The sequence below is a fragment of the Mobula hypostoma genome, chromosome 15, assembly GCF_963921235.1.
Source record: "Mobula hypostoma chromosome 15, sMobHyp1.1, whole genome shotgun sequence".
Taxonomy (NCBI): domain Eukaryota; kingdom Metazoa; phylum Chordata; class Chondrichthyes; order Myliobatiformes; family Myliobatidae; genus Mobula; species Mobula hypostoma.
Window position 1 is genome coordinate 1,852,033 of NC_086111.1, and position 20,051 is coordinate 1,872,083.

At 43.7% G+C, this 20,051-nt stretch overlaps 1 protein-coding gene across 1 annotated transcript in view; it reads left to right on the forward strand.

The window, feature by feature from the left end:
• stab1 (stabilin 1) overlaps window positions 1-20,051 on the forward strand; it is a 339,504-nt gene that overhangs the window by 26,143 nt on the left and 293,310 nt on the right. The window contains exons 4-5 of the mRNA XM_063067593.1: window positions 322-407; window positions 989-1,058. Of these exons, the coding sequence (XP_062923663.1) occupies window positions 322-407; window positions 989-1,058 (156 nt within the window). The remainder of the gene's footprint in view (window positions 1-321; window positions 408-988; window positions 1,059-20,051) is intronic.

A 20,051-nucleotide genomic window follows, 5' to 3' on the forward strand; every position in this document is an offset into this window, starting at 1 on the left:
CACCAATTGTTTAGTAGAAGGACATGTTTAAGTTCACTAATTTAGACAAAGCTTCTGTTTGTATAAACCTGTTGAATATGTAATTGTGATCTTTTTGTAACACTCTTCAGTCATGTGATACCTTGCAGTTAATGCTGGCAGCAGATCAGCTCTAGAACGCCACGGTCATTATTTTGTTACATACTCGCAAAATTCTAAATAATTTTTTGCAAATTAAATAATTGGTGTATAAAATGTGTTATTAACATTCTCCACATGTATTTTCAGGTTCAAATTTGAAAGCTAAAAAGACATAAATGTAATAACATTTTGCTATTCTAGAGTGCCCGGGAGGATCAGTAAATCCTTGCAATGGTCATGGCACGTGTTTGGATGGAATATCAGGGAATGGAAGCTGCATTTGTGAGGTAAGTGTATAATTAAAAGCATATTAATTTAATTGCTCTCCTTTGAATATATTGTCACACCGCGGGAGAAATTCATACTTTGTAGTCTGCACTAAGCATGGAATGTGATGACATGTATATTGACGTCTGCTTCTGAAATTCTGTCCCCTCCCTGCATCATACATTTAGTAAATACAACATTAATTTTATTTCCTTATACTTAAGACAATGTAGCTTCTTAAGAAAACAATATTTTTCCTTGTGAATGCATTTTACTTTGAGAACTCATCAATTTCTGATCACTTTACACAGCAGATTGTTCAGACTAATCAGTTGGCTCAGTTACCTGGCATTGGATTATTCGTATATAATTCAGTCAGTAGTCTTTATTGGGTTCAGTACTATAATACTACACATTATCACAGGGCTTCATAAATAGTTAATATAAAGGCAACTGAACAAGTAATGCATGTTTTAAGTGGACATTTCTGCTGCTTCATTCTGTGTGCAATGTAACTATCAAATCTCCATACAACAATATTTCTGCAGGTTCATGGTAAGCTTATTTTCCTCCAACCTAATCTGATTTCCTTTTCCTGTAGCCTAAATACAAAGGAATTGCTTGTGAGGAGTGTATGGATGAAGAAGCATTTGGCCCTAACTGCACTGTGGGTATGGTGACTCTTTTCTGTAACTTTGGTGCCTTGCAGTACACTCATTGATAGTTGGGCTTCAGGGCAGCACGTGCTCCTCCTGTCTGCAGCTCCAGTGACCTGGGCTCTCGCCCCCCCTCGTGCTGACTATGTGATGTTTGTGCATTTTCTCTGGATGTGTACTCCAGTCTTCTACAACCTCCCAAAAATGTGCTGATTGAGACTGTTAACATTCCTGCTAATATAGGTGAGTGTTAAGAACATTCGAACATTAGAAAGCTTTTGACAGGAACAAGCCATTCAGCCCAACAAATCTTGCCAAATTCCTATTCACACAGTGTGTTGAAATAACTCTCGTTTAGGTTTGAAAGTCTCTAGGGTACTACTCTCAACTACACAACTGGGTAGTTTGTTCCTTGTGTCCACAGCTCACTGTGTAAAGAAATGCTTCCTGATGTTAGTCTGAAATCTCCCTTTAACCAGTCTCCACATATGGCCCCGTGTCCTTGTTGATGGATTAAGTTTGAAGTAGCAGCTGGCATCCACCTTATTTATACCCTTAATGATTTTGAACACCTCTATCAAGTCTCCTCTCATTCTGCAACACACATCAAAGTTGCTAGTGAACGCAACAGGCCAGGCAGCATCTCTAGGAAGAGGTACAGTCGATGTTTCAGGCTGAGACCCTTCGTCAGGACTAACTGAAGGAAGAGTTAGTAAGAGATTTGAAAGTGGGAGGGGGAGGGGGAGATCCAAAATGACAGGAGAAGACAGGAAGGGGTGGGATGGAGCCAAGAGCTGGACAGGTGATTGGCATCTCATTCTGCATCTACTTAGGCTAAAAAGATTCAATTCAATTCTTTCAATCTTTCTTCATAGATCACACCCTGCAGACCTGGAATGAGTCTAGTCACCCTTCTCTAAGCTCTCTCCAGTGCCTTCATATCCCACACAATATGGAGCCCAAAACTGTACACAGTACTCAAGGTGTGGCCTCACAAGAGCATTGTGCAGCTGAGGGGAAGGTCTCTAGACTTGATCTCCACTAAGCGCCTTATATAACCCAACATTCTATTAGCCTTCCTGATTGCTTCTGTGCATTGCCTAGATGTGGATAGTGATGAGTCTACCAGCAGAGCCAGATCCTTCTCATGCAGGGCACTTCCTAACTCCAGACCACCCACTGTATATTTATATCTAATATTTGTTCTTCCTATGTGTAAGACAATCAAGATGAAATTGATGTGTCAGACAGAAGGTTACAGGGAAATATAGGAGGAAGTAAGACCATCAGACATAAGAGCAGAATTAGGCCATTCAGCCCATCGAGTCTGCTCCGCCAATCCATCATGGCTGATCCTGGATCCAACTCAACCCCATACACCTTCCTTCTCACCATATCCTTTGATGCCCTGACTGATTTAGGAAGCGATCAACTTCTGCCTTAAATATACCCAGGGACTTGACCTCCACCACAGTCCATGGGAGAGCATTCCACAGATTCACTGCTCACTGGCTAAAAAAAAAATTAATTCTTACCTCTGTTCTAAAGTGTCACCCCTCAATTTTGAGGCTGTGCCCTCTAATTCTGGATACCTCCCCCAGAGGAAACATCCTCTCCACATTCACCCTATCTAGTCCTTTCAACATTCGGTGGGTTTCAATGAGATCCCCCGGCATTCCTCTAAATTCCGGTGAGTACAGACCCAAAGCTGCCAACACTCGTCATATGTTAACCCCTTCATACCTGGAATCATCCTCATGAATCTCTTCTGGACTCTCTCCAATGACAACAGATCCTTTCTGAGATATGGGGCTCAAAACTGTTGACAATAATCCAAGAACAGCCTGACTAGTGTGTTATAAAGGCTCAGCATTATCTCCTTGCTTTTATATTCTATTTGCCTAGAAATAAATGCCAACTTTATTTGCCTTCTTTATCACAGACTCAGTTTGTAAATTAACCTTCTAGGAGTCTTGCTCGAGGATTCCTAAGTCACTCTGCACCTCCGACGTTTGAATTTTTTCCCCATTTAGACAATAGTCCGCACATTTGTTCCTTTTACCAAAATGCATTATCATACATTTCCCAACAGTGTTTTCCATCTGCCACATTTTTGCCCATTCTTCCAATTTGTTTAAGTCATACTGCAATTGCATTGTTTCCTCGGCACTACCTATCCCTCCACCTATTTTCGTATCATCAATAAACTTTGCCACAAAGCCACCAATTCCATTATCCAAGTCATTGACAAGCAATGGGAAAAGTAGTTATCCCAATACTGACCCCTGAGGATCACCACTCACCACCAGCAGTTAACCCTTTATTCCCATTCGCTGCCTCCTGCCTGTCAGCCATCTAGCACCGATAGTTTGAACTGAATGGCTAACATCTATATCATAAGGAAATCTGAAATACAGTGCCTATCAAAGTGTTCAACCCTCTCCCCCTTGGAAGTTTCATGTTTTATTGTTTTACAACATTGACTCACAATGGATTTAATTTGGCTTTTTTCCCTGACACTAATCAACAGCATGTTAAAGTGAAAACAGATCTCTATAAAGTGATCTAAATTAATTACAAATATAAAACACAAAATTGATTGCATATGTATTCACCCCCTTTAATATGATGCACCAAATCATCACTGGTGCATTCAATTGGTTTCAGAAGTCACATAATTAGTTAAATGGAGATCACCTGTGTGCAGTCAAGGTGTTTCAACTGATTGTAGTAAAAATACACCCGTATCTGGAAGGTCCAACTGCTGGTGAGTCAGTATCCTGGCAAAAACTACACCATGAAGACAAAATACACTCCAAACAACTTCACGAAAAGGTTATTGAAAAGCTCAAGTCAGGCGATGGATACAAGAATGTTTCCAAGTCACTGAATATCCCTTGGAGTACAGTTAAGTCAGTCATCATGAAATGGAAAGAATATGACACAGCTGTAAATCTGCCAAGAGCAGGCCGTCCTCAAAAACTGAGTGACCGTGCAAGAAGGGGTCTCGTGAGCAAGGCCACCAAGCGACCTATGAAAACTCTAGAGGAGTTACAAGCTTCAGTGGCTGAGATAGAATCATAGACAACCTACAGCACAATACAGACCCTTCGGCCCACAAAGCTGTGCCGAACATGTCCTTACCTTAGAACTACCTAGGCTTACCCATAGCTCTCTATTTTTCCAAGCTCCAGGTATCCATCCAGGAGTCTCTTAAGAGACTCTATTGTTTCTGCCTCCACCACGGCCGCCAGCAGCCCATTTCACACACTCACCTCTCTCTGCGTTTTTAAAAAAAACTTACCCCGACATCTCCTCTGTACCTACTTCCAAGCAGCTTAAAACTATGCCTGCTTGTGCTAGCCATTTCAGCCCTGGGGAAAAGCCTCTGACTATCCACACGATCAATGCCTCTCATTATCTTGTACACCTCTATCAGGTCACCTCTCATCCTCCGTCGCTCCAAGGAAAAAAGGCCGAGTTCACTCAACCTATTCTCATAAGGCATGCTCCCCAATCTGGGCAACATCCCTGTAAATCTCCTCTGCACCCTTTCTATAGTTTCCACATCCTTCCTGTAGTGAGGGGACCAGAACTGAGCACAGTACTCCAAGTGGGGTCTGACCAGGGTCCCATATAGCTGCAACATTACCTCTCAGCTCTTAAACTCAGTCCCACAGTTCATAAAGGCCAACGCACCGTATGCCTTCTTAACCACAGAGTCAACCTGTGTAGCAGCTTTGAGTGTCCTATGGACTCGGACCCCAAGATCCCTCTGATCCTCCACACTGCCAAGAGTCTTACCATTAATGCTATATTCTACCATCACATTTGACACACCGAAATGAACCACCTCACATGATGGGAGATGGGAGAGACTGCACATACAACAACTGTTGCCCGGGTGCTTCACCAGTCACAGCTTTATAGGAGAGTGGCAAAGAGAAAGCCACTATTCGGGGAAAAAGCAACTCTCATGAAATCTTGGCTAGAGTTTGCCAGAAGATGTATGTGAGATCCTGAAGTCAGCTGGAAGCAAAATTGAGGTTTTAGGCCATCAGACTAAATGCTATGCTTGGCAGAAGCTGAAAACCACACATCATCAAAACACACCATTCCTACCACGGAGAGGTAGTGGCTGCATCATGCTGTGGGAATGCTTCACTGCAGCAGGCCCTGGAGGGCTTCTGAAGGTAGAGGGTAAAATGAATGCAGCAAAATACAGAGAAATCCTGGAGGAAAACCTGATGCAGTCTGCAAGAGAACTGCAACTTGGGGAAGATTTGTTTTCCAGAAAGACAGTGATCCAAGTGTAAAGCCAAAGCTACATAGGAATAGCTTAAAAATAACAAAGTTAATGTCTTGGGGTGGCCAAATTAGAGTCCAGACCTATAATGCATTGAGGCTAGAGAGCATCCCTGTGGCTGTATCCCTTGACAATAGGTTCTCCTGTTTGAGTACTGTTGTGGGGGGGGGGGGGAACGTCCTACCTGGGGGAAGCAACAGTGGCTGCACCTCTGGCACAGAGTCTGGCCCTGTTGCTCAGAAGGGTAGGGAAAGGAAGGCAGCAGTAATAGAGGACTCTATAGGTAGGGAGTGAGGCAGGTGATTCTGTGGAATCAGGAAAGAAACATGGATGGTAGTTTGCCTCCCAGGTGCCAGGGTCCAGGATGTTTCTGATTGCGTCCATGATATCCCCAAGTGGGAAGGAGAACATCCAGAGGTCGTGGTACATATTACATGGGTAGGAAAAGGGAGGGGGTCCTGAAAACAGACTACAGGGATCTAGGAAGGAAGTTGAGAAGCTCGGGATTACTGCCTGTGCCACACGACAGTGAGTATAGGAATAGAATGAGGTGGAGGATAAATACGTGGCTGAGGGATTGGAGCAGGGGGCAGGGATTCAGATTTCTGGATCATTGGGACCTCTTTTGGGGCAGGTGTGACCTGTACAAAAAGGACAGGTTGCACTTGAATCCCAGGGGGACCAATATCCTGTCAGGGAGGTTTGCTAAGGCTACTGGGGAGAGTTTAAACTAGAATTGTTGGGGGGGTGTGGGAACCAAACTGAAGTGATGGAAGAAAGGGAAGTTGGCTCACAAATAGAGCAAGTTTGGAGACAGTGCGAGAGGGAGGATAGGCAGGTGATAGTGAAGGGATGCGCTCAGACCAATGGTTTGAGATGTGTCTATTTTAATGCGAGGAGTATTATGAATAAAGCAGATGAGCTTAGAGTGTGGATCAGTACTTGGAGCTATGGTGTTGTGGCCATTACAGAGACTTGGATGGCTCAGGGGCAGGAATGCTTACTTCAGGTGCCGGGTTTTAGATGTTTCAGAAAGGACAGGGAGGGAGGCAAAAGAGGTGGGGGCGTGGCACTGCTGATCAGAGATAGTGTCACGGCTGTAGAAAAGGTGGACGTCATGGAGGGATTGTCTATGGAGTCTCTGTGGGTGAAGGTTAGGAATAGGAAGGGGTCAATAACTCTGCTGGGTATTTTTTATAAACCACCCAATAGTAACAGGTTCATCGAGGAGCAGATAGGGAGACAGATTCTGCAAATGTATAGTCATAATAGGGTTGTTGTGGTGGGAGATTTTAATTTCCCAAATATTGATTGGCATCTCCCTAGTGTGAGGGGCTTAGATGGGGTGGAGTTTGTTAGGTGTGTTCAGGAAGGCTTCTTGACTACAAGAGGAAAGGCTGTAGTTGATATGGTATTGGGAAATGAACCTGGTCAGGTGTCGGGTCTCTCAGTGGGAGAGCATTTTGAAGATGGTGATCACAATTCTATCTCCTTTACCATAGCATTGGAGAGGGAAAGGAACAGACAAGTTAGGGAAATGTTTAATTGGAGTAATGGAAATATGAGGCTATCAGACAGGAATTTGGAAGCATGAATTGGAAACAAATGTTTTCGGGAAACATACGGAAGAAAAATGGCAAATGTTCAGGGGATATTTGCATGGGGTTCTGCATAGGTACATTGCAATGAGACAGGGAAAGGATGGTAGGGTACAGGAACTGTGGTGTACAAAGGCTGTTGTAATTCTAGTCGAGAAGAAAAGAGGAGCTTATGAAATGTTCAAAAAACTAGGTAGTATTAGAGATCTAGAAGATTATAAGGCTAGCAGGAAAGAGCTTAAGAATGAAATTAGGAGAGCCAGAAGGGGCCATGAGAAGGCCTTGGCAAGCAGGACTAAGGAAAACCCCAAGGCATTCTACAAGTATGTGAAGAGCAAGAGGATAAGACATGAGAGAATAGGACCAACCCAGTGTGACAGTGGAAAAGTGTGTATGAAACTGGAGGAGATGGCAGAGGTACTTAATGAATACTTTGCTTCAGTATTCACTAGGGAAAAGGATCTTGGCAATTGTAGGGATGACTTGCAGTGGACTGAAAAGCTTGAGCATGTAGATATTAAGAAAGAGGATGTGCTGGAGCTTTTGGAAAGCATCAAGTTGGATAAGTCACCGGGACTGGACGGGATGTACCCCAGGCTACAGTGGGAGGCGAGGGAGGAGATTGCTGAGCCTCTGGCAATGATCTTTGCATCATCAATAGGGACAGGAGAGGTTCCGGAGGATTGGAGGGTTGCGGATGTTGTTCCCTTATTCAAGAAAGGGAGTAGGGATAGCCTTGGAAATTACAGACCAGTGAGTCTTGGGTAAGTTGATGGAGAAGATCCTGAGAGGCAGGATTTATGAACATTTGGTGAGGCATAATATGATTAGGAATAGTCAGCATGACTTTGTCAAAGGCAGGTCGTGCCTTACAAGCCTGATTGAATTTTTTGAGGATGTGATTAAACACATTGATGAAGGTAGAGCAGTAGATGTAGTGTATATGGATTTTAGCAAGGCATTTGATAAGGTACCCCATGCAAGGCTTATTGAGAAAGTAAGGAGGCATGGGATCCAAGGGGACATTGCTTTGTGGATCCAGAACTGGCTTGCCCACAGAAGGCAAAGAGCGGTTGTAGATGGGTCATATGCTGCATGGAGGTTGGTGACCAGTGGTGTGCCTCAGAGATCTGTTCTGGGACCCCTAATCTTTATGATTTTTATAAATGACCTGGATGAGAAAGTGGAGAGATGGGTTAGTAAGTTTGCTGATGACACAAAGGTTGGGGGTGTTGTGGATAGTGTGGAGGGCTGTCTGAGGTTACAGCGGGACATCAATAGGAAGCAAAACTGGGCTGAGAAGTGGCAGATGGAGTTCAACCCAGATAAGTGTGAGGTGGTTCATTTTGGTAGGTCAAATATGATGGTAGAATATAGCATTTATGGCAAGACTATTGGCAGTGTGGAGGATCAGAAGGATCTTGGGGGTCCGAGTCCATAGGACACTCAGAGCTGCTGCGCAGGTTGACTCTGTGGTTAAGAAGGCATACGGCTTTTTTCAACCATGGGATTGTGTGCAAGACCCGAGAGGTAATGTTACAGCTATATAGGACCCTGGTCAGACCCCACTTGGAGTACTGTCCTCAGTTCTGGTCACTTCACTACAGGAAGGATGTGGAAACTATAGAAAGGGTGCAGAGGAGATTTACAAGGATGTTGCCTGGATTGGGGAGCATGCCTTATGAGAACAGGTTGAGAGAATTCGGCCTTTTCTCCTTGGAGTGACAGAGGATGAGAGGTGACCTGATAGAGGTGTATCAGATGATGAGAGGCATTGATCATGTGGATAGTCAGAGGCTTTTTCCCAGGGCTGAAATGGCTATCAGAAGAGCACACAGTTTTAAGGTGCTTGGAAGCTGGTACAGAGGAGATGTCAGGGGAAATTTTTTTACGCAGAGAGTGGAGAGTGCGTGGAATGGGCTGTCGGTGACGATGGTGGAGGCAAAAATGATAGGGTCTTTTAACAGACTCCTGGACAGGTATATGGAGCTTGAAAAATAGAGGGCTGTGGGTAACCCTAGGTAATTTCTAAAAGGAGTACATGTTTGGCACAGCATCGTGGGCCGAAGGGCCTGTATTGAGCTGTAAGGTTTCTATGTTCTATGAGATTTTTTGGCTGGATTTGAAAGGGGCTGTTGACTCACATTCCCTATGCAATCTGACAGAACTTGAGCAGTTTTTCAAAGAAGAAGGGGGAAAAATTGCTGTGTCCAGATGTGCAAAGCTGATAGAGAGCTATCCATATAGAATCAAGACTGTAATTGCTGCCAAAGGGGCATCTACTAAATACTGACTTGAAGGTGGTGATACTTATGCAATCAATTATTTTTTGTTTTACGTATGGAATTAACTTGGATCACTTTGTGGAGATCTGTTTCCACTTTGATACAAAGGAGTCTTTTTCTGTTTGTCGGTGTCAAACAAATGTCAAATTAAATCCACCGTGATTCAAAGTTGTAAAACTATAAAACATGAAATCTTCTGGGGTTGGGGGAGAGGTGAATGCATTTTATAGGCACCGTATTTGGAAATAATAAATATTAAATAGGGCATATTGCACTTTCCACAACTGGAAGAGCAACTTTATCCTTAACCTCTGCAGTAATTTAGTTATTTATAATACTTATTTTTAACTTGTAATTGAATTGAACTGAATTGACTTTATTGCTTACCTCCTTCACATACATGAGGATTAAAAATCTTTATGTTATACCTCTGTCTAAATGTGCAATTTATAGTAATTTGTAATAAATAGTATGTAAAACAGGACAGTCAATGTGACATAGAAATACAATTGTATCAGCGTGAGTTAATCAGTCTGATGGCCTGGTGGAAGAAGCTGTCCCAGAGCCTGCTGGTCCTGGCTTTTATGCTGCGGTGCCGTTTCCCGGATGGTAGCAGCTGGGGTTGTTGGGGTGACTCGGGTCCCCAATGATCCTTGTACTTGTGTGTTTGGAAGTTATAATGTTGGATGAATTATGTGGCGGTAATGAATTACTTTAATACTTCTGTTTGATAAAGGTCTTTCTGTTTTCTTGCAGAAGTTGCATAAAATTAAATGGCAAACAATTTTACATAGTGCAATTGCTTCTTCTGTCTTAATTCCAGACTGCTCTTCATTCACCTTTTTGTCATGGGAAGCATCTCTTTTCCCACTCTAGTTTCTTCTGTGTGTCTGCTTGCTGTGCTCTTTTCATCAACATGTCGCCTTCAACTCCCCAAGATTTCTCTTGCCAACATTTTTTGGGGGGGGGCTGTGTATGGGTGTGTCACGTAATATTTCAGTTCTGTTGCAACCACAATCAAACAAAGGCAAAGGAAAATAAACACATTGCCAGAGAAATGCTACAGTAAGAGAATAAGTCCAAAATCTTGTTCCTCCTCTGTAATCATAAAATGTATGTTTCTGACCTTGGAGGTCACCCTAATTCCAACATCTAATTTAATGTCCAATACAGGAAATATGTGGACTGGCTTGGCCAATATGACATGTTCTGTGGGAAAGCTTTAATGACCATAAATTTAAGGAAGTATCAGGGAGGGACAACTTGTGTGTAGTTCAGTTACTGCAAATTACGTAATAGTAATGTTGGAATGCTGAGTGCATCTGTATATTGCTGTCGATTTGCAGTATTTTAGTTTTTGTATTCACTATGCTGGAGAATAAAAATGTAGAGATAGATTAGTGATGCTGTAATATGTACCTCAGGTGACCTCAAATTCCTATAAAATCAGAGAGAGCAAAGGTTGTGTCCTCATACACCAATGTGCAGTTTGCAGCTGCAGACAGGAAATCTTAGAGTCAAAACCATCTCAATATGACTGCACAACCCAGAAAACCATGTGCCATCAGAACCGTGTGGCAGACCTACACGTGCCGTCAGAACCGCGTGGCAGACCTACACGTGCCGCCAGAATTCTGTGGCGGACCGACACATATGCCCAAGACCCCATTCAAGTCACTCTGGCACGTGGCAGGCAGTTACACCCCTTTGATTCTTTAAACCCCATCAGTAATAAAGTATTACATAATGATTATCTTCACTGCTAAGTGAAGCAGAGAGTTATATTTTTATAATCCGAGAGCAGTGAGATGTTTTCACAGGAAATATCTCAAGAATGCGTGATATTGGATGATAGGTTTGGAAATCCTTGCAGACATAGAAACATAGAAAATAGGTGCAGGAGTAGGCCATTCGGCCCTTCGAGCCTGCACCGCCATTCAGTATGATCATGGCTGATCATCCAACTCAGAACCCTGTACCAGCCTTCCCTCCATACCCCCTGATCCCTTTAGCCACAAGGGCCATACCTAACTCCTTCTTAAATATAGCCAATGAACTGGCCTCAACTGTTTCCTGTGGCAGAGAATTCCACAGATTCACCACTCTCTGTGTGAAGAAGTTTTTCCTAATCTCGGTCCTAAAAGGCTTCCCCTTTATCCTCAAAATGTGACCCCTCATTCTGGACTTCCCCAACATCGGGAACAATCTTCCTGCATCTAGCCTGTCCAATCCCTTTAGGATTTTATACGTTTCAATAAGATCCCCCCTCAATCTTCTAAATTCCAACGAGTATAAGCCTAGTTGATCCAGTCTTTCATCATGTGAAAGTCCTGCCATCCCAGGAATCAATCTGGTGAACCTTCTTTGTACTCCCATCGACCTGGTATGCACATCGATGTTTGGATAATAAATGGCTGGGCCAGTTGACGTTGGTTTTGCTCTGTTTATACTTTTTCTTCTGTTGTTTGTGAGTGAACTCTTGATATTCACTGATCATAATGGTGAATATTGTATGTAGCTTTTTCAATTGTTGTAAAGACTAATATTAATAATTTCTGAACAAGGACATTGGTGGGGTGGGAATTGAACCTGGGTCACTGACGCCATAAACCAATTGTGCTAACTGCCGTGCTACAATGCCACTGCAGCAGAGTGGTTAGTGTAACGCTATCTGTAAGGAGTTTGTACGTTCTACCCTGACTGCATGGGTTACCTCCAGGTGCTCCGGTTGCCTCCCACATTCCAAATGTGTGAGGTAATAAGCTAATTGGTCACATAGAAACCATAGAAACCATAGAAAAACTACAGCACAGAAACAGGCCTTTTGGCCCTTCTTGGCTGTGCCGAACCATTTTCTGCCTAGTCCCACTGACCTGCACACGGACCATATTCCTCCATACACCTCCCATCCATGTATCTGTCCAATTTATTCTTAAATGTTAAAAAAGAACCCGCATTTACCACCTCGTCTGGCAGCTCATTCCATACTCACGCCACTCTCTGTGTGAAGAAGCCCCCCCTAATGTTCCCTTTAAACTTTTCCCCCTTCACCCTTAACCCATGTCCTCTGGTTTTTTTCTCCCCTTGCCTCAGTGGAAAAAGCCTGCTTGCATTCACTCTATCTATACCCATCATAATTTTATATACCTCTATCAAATCTCCCCTCATTCTTCTACGCTCCAGGGAATAAAATCCTAACCTATTCAACCTTTCTCTGTAACTGAGTTTCTCAAGTCCTGGCAACATCCTTGTAAACCTTCTCTGCACTCTTTCAATCTTATTTATATCCTTCCTGTAATTTGGTGACCAAAACTGAACACAATACTCCAGATTTGGCCTCACCAATGCCTTATACAATCTCATCATAACATTCCAACTCTTATACTCAATACTTTGATTAATAAAGGCCAATGTACCAAAAGCTCTCTTTACGACCCTATCTACCTAAGACGCCATTTTTAGGGAATTTTGTATCTGTATTCCCAGATCCCTCTGTTCTACTGCACTCCTCAGTGCCTTACCATTAACCCTGTATGTTCTACGTTGGTTTGTCCTTCCAACGTGCAATACCTCACGCTTGTCTGTATTAAACTCCATCTGCCATTTTTCAGCCCATTTTTCCAGCTGGTCCAAGTCCCTCTGCAGGCTCTGAAAACCTTCCTCACTGTCTACTACACCTCCAATCTTTGTATCATCAGCAAACTTGCTGATCCAATTTACCACATTATCATCCAGATCATTGATATAGATGACAAATAACAATGGACCCAGCACTGATCCCTGTGGCACACCACTAGTCACAGGCCTCCACTCGGAGAAGCAATTCTCTACTACCACTCTTTGGCTTCTTCCATTGAGCCAATGTCTGATCCAATTTACCACCTCTCCATGTATACCTAGCGACTGGATTTTCCTAACTAACCTCCCATGCGGTACCTTGTCAAAGGCCTTACTGAAGTCCATGTAGGCAATATTCACCGCCTTCCCTTCATCCACTTTCCTGGTAACCTCATTGAAAAACTCCAAGAGATTGGTCAAACATGACCTACCACGCACAAAGCCATGTTGACTCTCCCTAATAAGTCCCTGTCTATCCAAATACTTGTAGATTCTGTCTCTTAGTACTCCCTCCAATAACTTACCTACTACCGACGTTAAACTTACCGGCCTATAATTTCCCGGGTTACTTTTCGATCCTTTTTTAAACAACGGAACAACATGAGCCACTCTCCAATCCTCCGGCACCTCATCTGTAGACAGCGACATTTTAAATATTTCTGCCAGGGTGTAACTGGCTGGTACGGGCCTGTTACCATGTAGTATCTCTAAATAAATTATATATTACACTACTTTTGAAAATTCCTTGTGAATCTGCTTTTTCATTCCTCTCATCCATTGCATTCTAGACCATATCTCCTCACAGCCTAATATAATGCCACTGGCTCTTTTGCTAATTATAAATTAGTGTCCGTATACCTCTGGATTTTTTTCTCCAATGATGCTGGAGAATTTTGAGCACTTTGGTTATATGTTCCTTTCTTTTAAGCTAAACAACTCAGCTTCTCAAGGCACGAAATAAAAGAGAAAAGTTGTCCCATGTTTCAGGATGAGAGGTGTCCTGATAGAGGTGTATAAGATGATGAGAGGCATTGATCGTGTGGATAGTCAGAGGCTTTTTGCCAGGGCTGAAATGGCTAACATGAGAGGGCACAGGTTTAAGATGCTTGGAAGTAGGTACAGAGGAGATGTCAGGGTTAAGTTTTTTACACAGAGAGTGGTGAGTGTGTGGAATGGGGTGCCAGCAACGGTGGTGGAGGCAGATATGATAGGGTCTTTTAAGAGACTCCTGGATAGGTACATGGAGCTTAGAAAAATAGAGGGCGATAGGTAACCCTAGGTAATTAATGAAGTAAGTCCATGTTCGGCACAGCATTGTGGGCCAGTATTGTGATGTAGGTTTTCTGTGTTTCTAAAATACTTCATTTATTTCAATTTGTCTGTTACATTTTTATTAAAAGTTTAAACACACCAGTTAGGGTTAGTATGTTGGTGGTGGAACGTTCAGGTTGCCCCAGTACATATTCAACTGCATTGGTCATTGATTCAAAACAGTATATTTCACTGTATGTTTTGATGTACAGTGGTGCTAGAAAGTTTGTGAAACCTGTAGAATTTTCTCTATTTCTGCATAAATATGACCTAAAATGTGATCGGGGGGGGGGAGGGGAGGGAGGGGAGGGGACATCTACTCAGACCATGAGAGGCCTGCGTGGCTTACAAGGCGCAGATTGGAAGTCTGTGTGGGGCGCCACTCCTCACACAGACTAGAGCAATGAGTGATTAAGTGCCTTGCTCAAGGAGACAAACACGCTGCCACAGCTGAGGCTCGAACTAGTGACCTTGAGATAACTGTGATCAGATCTCCACATAAGTCCTAAAATTAGACAAGGAGAACCCAATTTTAATGACTCTCACAGAAAACGTTATACTTGTTAGTTTATTTATGGAGAAAAATGATCCAATATTACATGCATTTGTTGGAAAAAATATGTGAACCTCTGGGGTAATGCTTTCTCCAAAAACTATTTGGAGTCAGGTATTCCAATCAATGAGATGAGATTGGAGGTGTGGGTTGTGGAAATGCCCTGCCCTATTTTTTAAAAGAAGACACACAAAGTCAGGTTACTGACAGAGCCTGCTCTTCTTGAGAAAGATCTGTTTATGTGTACCATCCCTCAATCAAAACAACTTATGGAGGATTTTAAAAGAAGAATTGTAGAGATGCATGAAGCTGGAAAAGGCTACAAAAGCATTTTTAAAGACCGGAGGTTCATCAGTCTTCAGTAAGAGATATCACCTACCAATGGAAGAAACTCAGTACTGCTGCTATTCTCCCTAGGAGTGGGCATCCTGCAAAGATCACACCAAGAGCACAACATGCAATGCTGAAGAAGGAAGGAAAAAACCCCAAGGGTAACAGCAAAAGACCTGCAGAAATCTGTAGAACTTACTAAAGTGTCTGTTTATGTGTCCACTATAAGAAGAACACTGAAGGAAGAATGGTGTTTATGGAAAGACACCACTGAAGAAACCACTGCTGTCAAAAAAACAACATTACTGCATGTCTCAAGTTTGCAAAAGACCACCTGGATGTTCTACAGTGCTTCTGGGACAATGTTCTGTGGACAGATGAGATAAAAGTTGAACTTTTTGGCAGAAATGCACATTACTATGTGTGGAGGGAAAAGGGCACTGCACACCAACACCAAAACCTCATCCCAACTGTGAAGCACGGTGGAAGGAGCATCATAGTCTGAGGCTGCTTTACTGCCTCAGGGCTTGGACAGCTTGCAGTCGTTAAGGGAACAATGAATTCAAAATAGTATCAGGATATTTTATTGGAGAATGGTAGGCAGGGTAGCAGTCCGTCACCTGAAGTTTGATAGAAGTTGGATAATGCAACAAGATAATGATCCAAAAGACAAAAGTAAATCAACAACAGAATGGTTTAAAAAGAAGAAAATTTGTGTTTTGGAATGGCCGAGTCAAAGTCTTGACCTTAATCATAGAGAAATGTTGTGAAAGGACCTGAAGCAAACAGTTCATGTAAGGAAGCCCACCAACATCACAGTAGCAATGTTGACAAAAAATGGTGGACGAACTTACTAAGTATTCTGTGTTAATCTTCACTAGCAGTGTGCTAGAAATTCGCAAGTGTCAGGGGCAAAAGTGAGTGTAGTTGCTGTTACCGGGGAGAAGATCCTTGGGAAGCTGAAAGGTCTGAAGGTAGATAAGTCACCTGGACTAGATGGCTTAGACCACAGGGTTCTGAAAGAGGTCGCTGAAGAGATTGTGGAGGCATTACTAATGTGCTTTCAAGACTTACTAGGTTCTGGAATGTTTCAGAGGACTGGAAAATTGCAAATGTTACTCTACTCCTTAGGAAAAGAAGGAGGTAAGAGGCCAGTTAGCTTGACCTCAGTGGTTGGGAAGATGTTGGGAGTCCATTATGGATGAGGTCTCAGCGGATGTGCAGGCATGTGTTTAAAAAAGGCCAAAATCAGTACGGTTTTCTCAAGGGGAAATCTTGCCTGACAAATCTGTTGGAATTCTTTGAGGAAATAACAAGCAGGATAGACAAAGGAGAGTCAGAGGATGTTGTTTATTTGGAATTTCAGAAGGCCTTTGAGAAAATGCCATACATGAGGCTGCTTAACAAGATAAGAGCCCATGGCAATACGGGAGAGATTCTAGCATGGATAGAAGACTGGCTGACTAGCAGGAGGCAAAGAGGGGGAACAAAGTGGGCCTTTTTTGGTTGGCTGCCAGTGATCAGTGGTGTTCCACCGGGGTCAGTGATGGGAATGCTTCTTTTCACATTATCTGCCAATGATTTGGATGATGGAATTGATAGCTTTGTGGCCAGGTTTGCAGATGCTACGAAGATAGGTGGAGGGAGAGGTAATGTTAAGAAAGCAGGGATCCTACATATGGACTTGTACAGATTGGGAAAATGGGCGAATAATTGGCAGATGGAGTATGGTATAGGGAGGTGTATGATAATTCACTTTGGTAGAAGGAATGAAGGCATGAACCATTTTCTAAACATACAGAAAGTTCAAAACTCCAAGATACAAAAAGACTTTTGAGTCCTTGTGTAGGATTCCCTCAAAGTTTACTTGCAAGTTGAGTTGATGGTAAGGAATGCAAATGTAATGTTAGTATTCATTTTGAGAGGATTAGAATATAAAGGGAAAGATGTAATGCTGACACGAGGAATTCTGCAGATGCTGGAAATTCAAGCAACACACATAAAAGTTGCTGGTGAACGCAGCAGGCCAGGCAGCATCTCTAGGAAGAGGTACAGTCGACGTTTCAGGCCGAGACCCTTCATCAGGACTAACTGGAGGAAGAGCTAGTAAGAGATTTGAAAGTGGGAGGGGGAGGGGGAGATCCAAAATGATAGGAGAAGACAGGAGGGGGAGGGATGGAGCCAAGAGCTGGACAGGTGATTGGCAAAAAGGATATGAGAGGATCATGGGACAGGAGGCCCAGGGAGAAGGAAAAGGGAGGGGAGGGGAAAACCCAGAGGATGGGCAAGGGGCATATTCAGAAGGACAGAGGGAGAAAAAGGAGAGAGAGAGAAAGAATGTGTGTATATAAATAAATAACAGATGGGGTACGAGGTATATATAAATAAATAATGGATATCCCTCCCCACTGATCCTATTCGTCCCCACCATCCCTCCCCACTGATCTCCCTCCTAGCACTCACCCTTGTAAGCGGAACAAGTGCTACACATGCCCTGACACTTCCTCCCATTCAGAGCCCCAGACAGTCCTTCCAGGTGAGGCGACACTTCACCTGTGAGTCGGCTGGGGTGATATACTGCGTCCAGTGCTCCCGATGTGGCCTTCTATATATTGGCGAGACCCGACGCAGACTGGGAGATCGTTTTGCTGAACACCTACGCTCTGTCCGCTAGAGAAAGCAGGATCTCCCAGTGGCCACACATTTTAATTCCACATCCCATTCCCATTCTGACATGTCTATCCACGGCCTCCTCTACTGTAAAGATGAAGCCACACTCAAGTTGGAGGAACAACACCTTATATTCCGTCTGGGTAGCCTCCAACCTGATGGCATGAACATTGACTTCTCTAACTTCCGCTAATGCCCCACCTCCCCCTCGTACCCCATCTGTTATTTATTTATTTATGTACACATATTCTTTTTCTCTCTCTCCTTTTTCTCCCTCTGTCCCTCTGACTATACCCCTTGCCCATCCTCTGGGTTTTCCCCCCCTCCCCCTTTTCCTTCTCCCCGGACCTCCTGTCCCATGATCCTCTCATATCCCCTTTGCCAATCACCTGTCCAGCTCTTGGCTCCATCCCTCCCCCTCCTGTCTTCTCCTATCATTTTGGATCTCCCCCTCCCCCTCCCACTTTCAAATCTCTTACTAGCTCTTCCTTCAGTTAGTCCTGACGAAGGGTCTCGGCCCGAAACATCGACTGTACCTCTTCCTAGAGATGCTGCCTGGCCTGCTGCGTTCACCAGCAACTTTGATGTGTGTTGATGTAATACTGAAGCGTTTTGAGGCACTGGCGAGACCGCACTTGAAATATTGTGTACAGTTTTGGGTCCCTTTTGTAAGAATCGATGTGCTGGCATTGGAGAGAGTCCAGGGGAGGTTCATAAGAATGATGCCAGGAATGAAAGGGTTAACATATGAAGAGCACTTGTTGGATCTGGATCTGTACTGAAGAATGGGGGTAGGGAGTGGAGGGGTTAGGGAGTATTTCACGGAAACCTGTTGGACATTGAAAGGTCTAGATAGAGTGGATGTGGAGAGGATATTTCCTATAATGGGGGAGCCTAGGATCAGAGGACACAGTCTCAGAATAGATGGACACCCATTTAGAACAGAGATGAGAGGAATTTCTTTAGCCATAGGGTAGTGAGTCTGTAGGATGCAATGCCACAGATGGTTTAGATGGGGCAGAGTTTGTTAAGTGTGTCCAGGATGGATTCCTGTCACAGTATGTGGACAGGCCGACTAGTGGGAATGCCATACTAGATCTAGTATTAGGTAACGAACCAGGTCAGGTCACAGATCTCTCAGTGGGTGAGCATCTGGGGGACAGTGACCACCGCTCCCTGGCCTTTAGCATTATCTTGGAAAAGGATAGAATCAGAGAGGACAGGAAAATTTTTAATTGGGGAAGGGCAAATTATGAGGCTATAAGGCTAGAACTTGCGGGTGTGAATTGGGATGATGTGTTTGCAGGGAAATGTACTATGGACATGTGGTCGATGTTTAGGGATCTCTTGCAAGATGTTAGGGAGAAATTTGTCCCGTTGAGGAAGATAAAGAATGGTAGGGTGAAGGAACCATGGGTGACAAGTGAGGTGGAAAATCTAGTCAGGTGGAAGAAGGCAGCATACATGAGGTTTAGGAAGCAAGGATCAGATGGGTCTATTGAGGAATATAGGGAAGCAAGAAAGGAGCTTAAGAAGGGGCTGAGAAGAGCAAGAAGGGGGCATGAGAAGGCCTTGGCGAGTAGGGTAGAGGAAAACCGCAAGGCATTCTTCAATTATGTGAAGAACGAAAGGATGACAGGAGTGAAGGTAGGACCAATTAGAGATAAAGGTGGGAAGATGTGCCTGGAGGCTGTGGAAGTGAGCGAGGTTCACAATGAATACTTCTCTTCGGTATTCACCAATGAAAGGGAACTTGATGATGGTGAGGGCAATATGAATGAGGTTGATGTTCTGGAGCATGTTGATATTAAGGGAGAGGAGGTGTCGGAGTTGTTAAAATACATTAGGACGGATAGGTCCCCGGGGCCTGACGGAATATTCCCCAGGCTGCTCCAGGAGGTGAGGGAAGAGATTGCTGAGCCTCTGGCTAGGATCTTTATGTCCTCATTGTCCACAGGAATGGTACCAGAGGATTGGAGGGAGGCGAATGTTGTCCCCTTGTTCAAAAAAGGTAGTAGGGATAGTCCGGGTAATTATAGACCAGTGAGCCTTACGTCTGTGGTGGGAAAGCTGATGGAAAAGATTCTTAGAGATAGGATCTCTGGGCATTTAGAGAATCATGGTCTGATCAGGGACAGTCAGCATGGCTTTGTGAAGGGCAGATCGTGTCTAACAAGCCTGATAGAGTTCTTTGAGGAGGTGATCAGGCATATAGATGAGGGTAGTGCAGTGGATGTCATCTACACGGATTTTAGTAAGGCATTTGACAAGGTTCCACACGGTAGGCTTATTCAGAAAGTCAGAAGGCATGGGATCCAGGGAAGTTTGGCCAGGTGG